General features: G+C 29.2%; 1 protein-coding gene across 1 annotated transcript in view; it reads right to left on the minus strand.

The window, feature by feature from the left end:
• Positions 1-10,178, minus strand: part of SCA (SREBP cleavage activating protein) — a gene marked incomplete in the record, with an annotated part of 84,765 nt that overhangs the window by 14,057 nt on the left and 60,530 nt on the right. The window contains 4 exon segments of the mRNA XM_043053770.2: positions 1,850-1,998; positions 3,439-3,527; positions 7,214-7,299; positions 8,577-9,039. Coding sequence (XP_042909704.1) covers positions 1,850-1,998; positions 3,439-3,527; positions 7,214-7,299; positions 8,577-9,039 — 787 coding nt within the window.

Below are 10,178 nucleotides of genomic sequence, written 5' to 3' on the forward strand. Positions count from 1 at the left end.
ATATTTCAGATGAAATTGGAGTAAATAAAGTCCATCAAAATTTTATGTAATTTAAATGCGGGATTTGAAATTAAAATGTCGCAATAGAGTATAAAAAATATCGGTACTTTCAAAACCTTGTAGAAATGTGTAGCAATAATTTCTAGAATAACGATTGAAAAATAATTTGATTCGCGATAAAATCGTTACAATTAAGCCGTGTCAAAAAATGGTTATCTAAATGAGAGATTCTTTACTCGCGATTCTTAATAATATCGTGCTAAAATATCGAAGTTTTAAAAAGCGGGCAGAAATGTGCAGCAATAACTGTTGAAGAAAGGTTCTAAAGTCATTTAGATTTTCCATGAAGTTTGCACAAATAAAGCGTTTCATAACTTTCAAAAATCGCTATTTCAGAAGCTACTTGAAAATGAGTAGCAATAACTACCGAAAAGTCATTGGAATTGGCACATACGAAAGGCGTCAAAAGTGGTAATTAAAATTCGTAAATCGTAATAATGATGTATTAAAAACATTGGGATTTTTAAAACTATGCTGAAATCCGTAGCGTTAACCATCGAAAAACTACATTGATTGAGATTGGGTGCGTCAAAAACTTAAAAGTGTAAATTTAAATTACCGAATTTTTTTTATTATTTTTCAAAAACAAATATTTAATTTTTTTTTCATTTTGTTCAGATTGCGGCCGCGGGCCGCACATCGAGGGTTGGCGGGCCGCAGGTTGAGCACCCCTAATTTAGCAGATTCCAGTGTAGTTCCAAAGAATCAAAATGGAGAAAATCAACCAAGCCAAAAGAATCCAAATGGCGGAAGAATCATGCATATGTAAATATCTTGTTAACAGGATTTAACATAAGGTTTAAAACTTCGTCGGATTATAGGTTTTTGATTTTTGGATGTACGCGAACCAATGATCTTCAGATGCGTGTTATTCTGCGATATTCGAAGAAAAATCAAATGCCCTGCTTCAAATTTTTAGATCCGGAAGATTGATACGAAAAAACCGGAATACAATCGCTCCTGATAAAAGGTATAACGATTAGAATAGTAAATGGCATTAAAATCAACATTACTGATCAAGCATTATATAAATATGAATAACAAATACCATAATGAATGCAGCCTTTTCCCTAAGCATTTTTAGAAAAGCCTGCCTGCATATTGATCCCTATAAATGCACCCTTTTTGTAAAAATAAGACACAATCCCTTAAAAACACTGCCTTTATATTCCTATTCCATTTTGAAAAAAACTAACGCCCTGTTTAAATGATTAAACACTGGTAAAATTATCTGTAATTATGGGTTTAATTCCAATGACTATTATTAATATTTACTTCGTTCAGATTTTTCTCAACTCATTCAATTTTTACAAGTATTTCTTTTAAAGGGGAGAGTAATGAATTTTTGATGGTTTTAAATTTTTTTCCAATACCTGTTTTTTTTTTTTTTTTTTAAATACACCTTTATATGTTTGTTTTCTAATAATCTTTAGTTTAAAATGTAGGAAAAAGCTTTAAAGTTTTTTATTAATGAAACTTTTATTTTAGTTTATACTTTTTCTTAAAAAAAAAAAAATTATGCACAGAGATAGTCTTTTAGCGTGTCTTTATAATTATTTTTATAAACTACAAATTTTTCTCTTACTTTTATAATGAGAGATAATTATTTTTAGAAACATGCACAGAAAATAGTATAAGAGGGTAATTTAAAAAATGTTGGGGATCAAATTCAGTTACAACAAAATATTACACATTTTGATAAATTTTTATGGTGATAAGTGAGTGCTATTTCAAAGTGTCCTGCTCTTTTTTTATTCCTAGGGAGAACTCTGATGAATGTAATGCTCACTTTAATTAAGCGATCATAGCTTCCAGATATGGCTAACATCCCATCTACTTCTAAAGCAGATATTGATAAGGAATGTGCTTTTACGTTTTGAAGCCAAGAGCAACGGATAACTTCAGCAGCTTCCATCTGATCTAAACTAATAGCATGACCTAATAAAATACAACTGAAATTAATTATCACTAAAAATAAATTATATAAATTAATTAATAGTTAAGAAAGAAACATAATATGCAGAATGGCATATATCTGTCCCCTCTTAAATAAAAAGCATTAAAGTTTTTCTCCTCAATATTTTTCCTGATTATTCAATTTCAGTCATGGTGGCTCAGGAGATAGAGTGTTTGCCTTCCCATGAGGTGAACCCGGTTCGAATCCTAGTGACAGCTGATTGATATGAACATGGAGGACTTTGTGACCTGACAGGTTTAATGTGCACCAGTCACCATTTACAACACCACGGCTCAGCCAGCTGGATTCAAACTCTCTCGTTCTCACGAACGTGAGAGCAGCGCCCAGCCAACCAGGCTATCCTGGCCATTAAAAATAATAATATAAACATTTTAAAAGTGATTTACAGAATTTGACAGACACATTCCATAAGTCGCAACAACAGGCATCACATTTAAGTATAACTGTTAGTCGGAACAGAATCAGTTGGCCAAAACTTAATAAGTAAAATAGTATTAAAAAAATGAAAAACATTTATTTTTTTCTTTCATTTAAAAAATAAGTTCTTAATAATGAATAAGTTCATTTCAATCTTTATGAATCATAAATAAAAAATTTTATGTAAGCAAAAATATAATTTTCATAGCTATAACCAAAAGTTTTCCACAAGAAATAAGTATGCATAGCAATCAACATGGATAGGAAAAAAATCCAGTTGACTTTACGAACTAACATAAATTTCATGATTAATGATGCATAATGTACACTATATTTTACACATAGGGAATTTTAGAGATTTCTATAGTCATTAAAATAGAAAAACTGCAATATTTTCCAGTTATGATTAACATCAAGCATACTTGAAATGTTACGTATTATGTTTTCTCATAATTTCAAATATTAACAGGCATTTAATTCAAAGATAGTTATAAAATTCAAAAAAAAAAAGTTCTGAATAAAAATCAACTGATCATTTTAGAACAAAAAGTTTTCAACTGATTTCTATAAATGAGGTTCGCTTTAGTATGTATTAGTAATACGTATTTTAAATATTCAAGCAAGCAAGCAATATTCAGTACAAAAATTCTATTTCAATAAGGATTTTTTTTTAGAAAACTTACTCCATTTTAGGGAATTTTCTAAAATGTACAAAAACCAGAAGAATTTTAATTAAACCAGTAGACCAGAAGAAACTGGCAAAATCCAGTAGAGTTAGTAAAGAAGAGTAGAGTAAAGAAGTGTACATTAGAAAATTTAATGCTTAACAAACAATAATAAAAATAAACACAAACAAACATCATAAAGAATGAATAATAAATTTAACACAAACATAGAACTTTAGATTTATTTTAAAAAATACTTAAACTAATGTAAAACAAAATATAAAAAGTAAGTAATTAAAACAGGAAATTTTTCTATACCTGCATGCATTTGAAGATTTGAATAATTTTCATATAAAGTATCTATGGCAAAAAACTCTAAAATCCCATTTTCTCGGGCAGCAATTAACCTGAAACAAAATTATTTTAGGAAAATAATATACTTGGCATGCTTAAAATATACGAATTTAGGAAGGGCAACATGTACAAATTTAATCAAAATACAATGGTGTCATTAAAGAAAAACACGATTCAACGCATTACTTTTAAATGAGTAATTTTTGGCCTGGTAGCAAAACAATTTGGAGATTAAGAGAAACACACCAGTATTTGATTCCACTCTGTGCAAAATACTTAAATAATTTTTTTTTTTTTAAATTCAAGAAAAGAAGAAATGCTATGAAGAAGCAAACTTTTAAGAAAGAATAGTACCTGAAATCGTGTTATGTTTTGCAGCCATTTTATTATGTAAAAATTATAAGCAAAAAATAATATAAGATCTATTATGCAACTTTTTAATTCTTTTTAATACTATTTTTATTCCTTTTAAGTTTATTATTTAATAAATGTTCTACTCTATTGAATTGCAAAACCTTTTATTGAAAAATTTGCAATTTGTTTTCACCAATACATAGTTACCAACATGGATATGAAAAAATCCAGTAGATTTTACAAAATAATATAAATTGCATAATATACTAAATATTTGACAAACAGGGAATTTTAGGTATTTTTTTAGTCATCAAAATACAAAAACTTCATTAAACTTATAACCGTAAAAGGTCTGCAATATTTTCCAGTTATAATTGACATTAAATAAATTTGAAATGTTATTTATTATGTTTATTCATAACTTTGAATATTAATAGATATTTAATTCATCAAAGATAATTAAAAGATTGTTTCATTTATTTAAAAAGGTAGTTCTGAATAAAAAATAAACTTAACATTTTAGAACAACAAAAAAAGTTTTAAACTGATTTCTATAAATGAGGCTTGCTTCATTATGCATTAGTAATATTTATTTAAATATTCAAGCAAGCAATAAACTGTGCAAAAATTCTATTTCTATAGGGATTTCTATAGGTAACTTACTCAGTTTTAGGGAATTTTATAAATGATCTTCTATTGAAAAATTTGCAATTTATTTTTAACAATAAGTTGAATACCTTTATGGTTATTGAGCCAAAAATAAAACCTCAAGAATTTTGTAACACCTAGATTTGGAATAGGGTTTGCAGAAGAAAAAAAAAAGATGCCTGGACTACAGAACTTTTAAGACCAATATGAATAGAGGAGAAAATATGCCTTATGATGAAAATAAAAATGATAAAATGAAATAGCCAAAACAATGCACCCATTTCTTTATGTAAAATTATTAACAGAAAATTAAATAAGATCCATTTTGCAACTCTTTAATTATTTTTAATACTACTTTTATTCCTTTTAAGTTTATTAGTTTATAAATGTTCAACTCTGCAGAATTGCAAAATATTCTATTGAAAAATTTACAATTTATTTTTACCAATACAATTAATACCTTTGTAATTATTGAGCCAAAAATAAAACCAAGAATTTTGTAACACCTAGATTTGGAATAGGATTTACAGAAGAAAAAAAAAAGATCCCTGGACTACAGAGCTTTTCAAACCAACACGAATAGAGGAGAAAATATGCCTTATGATGAAAAATAAAAATGATAAAATGAAATAGCCAAAACAATGCACCCATTTCCTTATGTAAAATTATTAACAGAAAATTAAATAAGATCTATTTTGCAACTCTTTAATTATTTTTAATACTACTTTTATTCTTTTTAAGCTTATTATTTTATAAATGTTCAACTCTGGAGAATTGCAAAATCTTTTATTGAAAAATTTACAATTTATTTTTACCAATATGCTTAATACCTTTGTAATTATTGAGCCAAAAATGAAACCTCAAGAATTTTGTAATGCCTAGATTTGGAATAGGGTTTACAGAAGAAAAAAAGTGATCCCTGGACTACAGAACTTTAAAAACCAATACTAATAGAGGGGAAAATATGCCTTATGATAAAAAATAAAAATGATAAAATGAAATAGCCAAGACAATATTTTACAAATACATTATTTTTAATTCATTAATGAAAATATTCCTAAAAATTAACTAGCTTTTATTGTTTTCTTTCACATCATATACAATGTCCAGTAAAAAAATACTACTTTCAAATAAAATTTGAATGATTTTCATTGAGTGATTTTATTTATCCAAAAAAAGCAGTGATCTGATTATTGTTTAGGCAAGGTTGAAAACTCTTGAACCTTTATTCACATTGCATTCATTTTAAAAGTTAACGCTTATCTATTTTCATGTGAAATTTTTTTTTTTTGGGGGGGGGGGGACTACTGTCTGATATTTTTAAGATTAACATTATTGAGTGATTTTATTATTTTTTCGGGGGCATAATAAAAAAGATAACCTGAATTTTGACATAATACCTTAATTCACAATGAAAGTACAACAAAAGCTACCTTTCTGTTATTTCTTTGAGCATTCCAGCTTTTTGCAAAATTTGTTTTTTGTTTTTTTCTTAGTCACATGACCGATGCAAAAAAAAATAATTTTTTTTGAAAACTATTTTTTCCACATAATTTTCTGGATTTTTTTTATTTATTTCTAGAGGTTTAGAATAAGATAAATCTAGATGTTGACACAATGAGGTCTAATATATCACTGATTAATTGTACCTTAACTAGCTATGAATCTGTAGTAAATGCTAGCTTTTTATTATTTCCTAGGGAAAATTATTATTTTTGTGAAGTTGTTTAGAATTTTGAAAATAGAACATTATTAAGGATTTTTTTACTGAGATATCAAAAAGATATATATTTAAATGTCGGCACAACATAACATGATATAACAAGTGCAATTTTTTTTTTTTTTTTTTTTTGGAAAAAGAGTTATTTACGAAGTATGCAAGAAACAAAATCAAACAAATATCCAGGGTGTCCAAAAGAAAGTTTTCTTTCAATGTTTTTTTTGGGGGGGATATATATATATATATAATTAGAAAAAGACACTCTAAATTAAATTTATTCTACTACAATTTAAAACTTAGGACTAAATTTGCATTGCAATCAAAACATTGCTTAATGGTTTTGTGAGCTTAAAACACAAAATAGCCACGATCAATGACCAAACATAATATAATTTATAATTTTTGATCTCATTGTTTACTATAAGCCTGAAAATAAAGATTATTTGAAAAATATAGAGTCTCCTTATCAATACAAACATAAAAACTGATAATTTAAGGCAAATTTTGCAAGGCCACAATTGAGTGTCTAGAAAAAAAGCAATAATAAAATTATTGTAATTAGGAAAACCAACCTATAAAGTTAATCCTAAATTTAATAATAAAACATGTTGGCTCAGTGTATAGAGCGTTCGCCTTCTAATGAGGTGAACCGTGTTCGAATCTCAACGATGGTTGGTCGATACCAATTTTGCATCCAGCTTGCACCAACCACATTACTGATGTAAAATATCCCAATGATCATGGATAAAAGTCCGCTTACCGGCAGGCTAACCATGAGAGGTTTTCCTCTCTTTGTAACGCAAATGCGGGTTAGTTCCATCAAAAAGTCCTCCACAAGGGCAAATTTCTCCCAAGACTTCATCCAGGAGTTCCCTTGTCTTCTGGATTAGGTACAAGATTACAAGGCTATGGAGTCGAACATTAACAATCGTAAACCCAAAAATTGTGTCGGCTGTTCAACGACGGTTATAAAATTAAAATAAAACATATTTTTTGAACATACAAAAATAAACTGACCTCTCTCTAGTGAGACATAATGCAGTGATGCCAGACTTGTTCTCCTCGTAAATATATTCTAATTTTCCAGTGAATGCATTCCAGACCTAATAATTAGAAAAGCAATAATAAACAAAATAAGAAAGCATTTTGACGCATTGAAGATGCTTAGTCATGTTAAATTGTTAAGAATAAAATTATCTTTGGAAATTCAAGATTGCTTATGCTGATAAAATATGTGCTTGTCTCTTTAATTCTATACCATCATTTGATGTTTAGACACTAAGGAAAATTATTGATTATGGAACCAAAATTAAGGTATGTCCACTTCTGTACTTTCATTTGTGCATGTGTTTGTCGCTTTAATTCTATAACATTATTTAGTGTTCGGATACTGGGGATGGTTATTGTTTATCGAACCAAAACTATAGTATGTCCTTTCTGTTTTAGTCACATTTATTTTATTTATTTATTAATTTTTTTACTGTATACTGAATAGCACAAAATATTCCTAATTTTGGACACACAAAAAATGGTATGCATATAAAGAGCATGATAAAACGCAGTTAACAAACATGAGCAAGAATATAATGACAGTTAATTAACCAACTAAGCTCTTACAGAGCCTAAAAACATCTTTTCATCCATTGTTTTTTCTGCTAAAAAACAAGTTTTTTCCTTTGTTAATGAAAAATGTGTGTGGTAGTTATTTCTTTAGGCAAGGGTGATTGGGACATGAAGTAAAATACCCTCAAAATTAATTGTGCAAAATATCAATATCAAGATATCAATTGCTATACCATAAATGTTTTACATTTAACATAAATTTTTTTAATAATAATAATTAAATAACCCACCAATGATGAATATCACACCTTTATAGTAACTGATATTAGTTCTTACAAGAATTGAAATGTTAGATTTTTAGAATAGCATCAATATATTAATTTTAAAATTGCGTGAATACGAATGACAATGTATGATTTTTAAACCATGCAAATACGAATCGCAGCGTGTAACTTTTAAATTAGGTAAACACAAAAATCAATGTTAGATATTCAAACCGTGTGAACATGAATCACGATATCAGCGGATTCTGGCAGTTTTGAATATTAAAAATGGCGAAAATCCGCCAAACTAAAAGAATCAGGTTTCTGCCCACTGTCAGAAGAATCGTGACTATGAGAAACACGGAATTCCTCGATATTCTCAGAAAATTCATATGCCTTGCTCCTAATTTTTAGACCCGGAAAGATAATACGAAAAACCCGGAATTCTGGGAAACCCCAGGAATACAATCACCCCTGTCTAGAGTAAAAAAAATGCATTAACAAAATATGGACAAAAATGAACTAAAATTCAAGAATGCATATCAAAAACTTACTTCGATACGGCCATTTTTGCATCCTACTGCTATACAAGGCACATAATAGTCCATGCACCATATGGCTTGATGAGATAAAGTGGAATGTACAATATTGGTTCCTTTGTTGATATACTCTAGATGCGAATCTTTGGCATTTTGATATTCATGAGCTTTGTTACAGTCATTACTGTCAAACACTGCATCATTAGAAATGCAGTCTTCTTTTAAAACAAACCTACTGAAATCGTATCTTTGGCTAGAGGAACCTATTTTATCACAGTACGCAGTATTTTTGTCAAAACTGAAGTGCTTCGGAAAATTGCAGTTACTAGAATCGGGAAAAGAAGTTCTGGAATCGGTGTTGAATGACTTGTAAGAGTTTAGATGATCTCCATTATCTGACTGAGGTGATGAACTGTATGTTGAGTCTGATGAAAAACTGCCGTGCTTTCGAGAACTTCTATTTGCTTTCTCGGAAACACTGCAAAAGAGATGGTTTTTAAGATATTGGATCAAATGAAATAACAATTTCTTCGTTAGGAGATAATTATGAGAAAGCGTAGATAAGATTAAATTTTATTATTTAAATCATAAAAACAATTAATTGGATTTGGAAAAAAATTTTGCAATAACTTTAAAATTATATTAGCAATTATTTATAAAAAATTACTTGACTATTTTAGGTTTTCAGTTGTTTATTCAACTCATAAACGATTTGGAAAATATTTTTAAAAATGCAAAATAGTGCGTAATAGTAGATTGTTTTTTAGACATTGAGTTCAAAGTAAATGCCTCATCTTCCAGGACTGAAATCTTTTGCAAATTTTTTTCCTGGTCTTTGTATGATAGAAAATAGTCTTTCACTATTAGCAAACTTCTCAATGCTGTGTTGAAAGAAGGAACAGGCTGTGCTTCTGTTCCTTCTTGTTCATCTTCATTGGCGGATGAAAAGTCCATAACATCGTCCACGGATGGAGCAGTGGTTCTCTCAGCTTCGCATGTTGCTAAGTTTTCTCGGATGTACTCGTCGAAGTCATAGCTAACTGTTTCATTGTCATTCTCCGAGTCTAGTCTATCTAATCCTGCATCTGTTAACGGTTCATTAGAAGCTACGATTCCGCTTTCTTCAAAACAGTGGGAAATGCACTTTTGTGTAACGCTTCTCCAAGCAGCAGAAATAAAATGCATAGCCTCCAGAACACTTAACTTTAGTTTGCAGGCGTCATTTAGGTTTCCGTTCTCTAGTTCAGCTACAGCTTTCCGGACAAGTTGCTTTCTGTAAAAAACCTTAAATGATCGAATAATGCCGAGATCACAAGGCTGTAATTTGCTTGTACAGTTTGCAGGAAAAAACTCAACACGCACATTAGATAGCTGCAAATCCGGATGTGCACTGCATTGATCGATGAACAAAATTATTTTGCGGTTCTGAAATTTCATCTTTTTATTCAGTTTCTGCAAAAAGTCTTCGAAAAGGGCTTTTGTTATCCACGCTTTTTTGTTTGCTTCATAATTTGTTGGGAAACTTCTCACGTTTTTAAAGCATCGTGGTTTGCGTGATTTTCCAACAACGAGTGGAGTCACCTTCTCACTTCCATCAGAATTACAGCATAGTAAAAC

This window comes from Parasteatoda tepidariorum, chromosome 7, assembly GCF_043381705.1.
Source record: "Parasteatoda tepidariorum isolate YZ-2023 chromosome 7, CAS_Ptep_4.0, whole genome shotgun sequence".
Taxonomy (NCBI): Eukaryota; Metazoa; Arthropoda; class Arachnida; order Araneae; family Theridiidae; genus Parasteatoda; species Parasteatoda tepidariorum.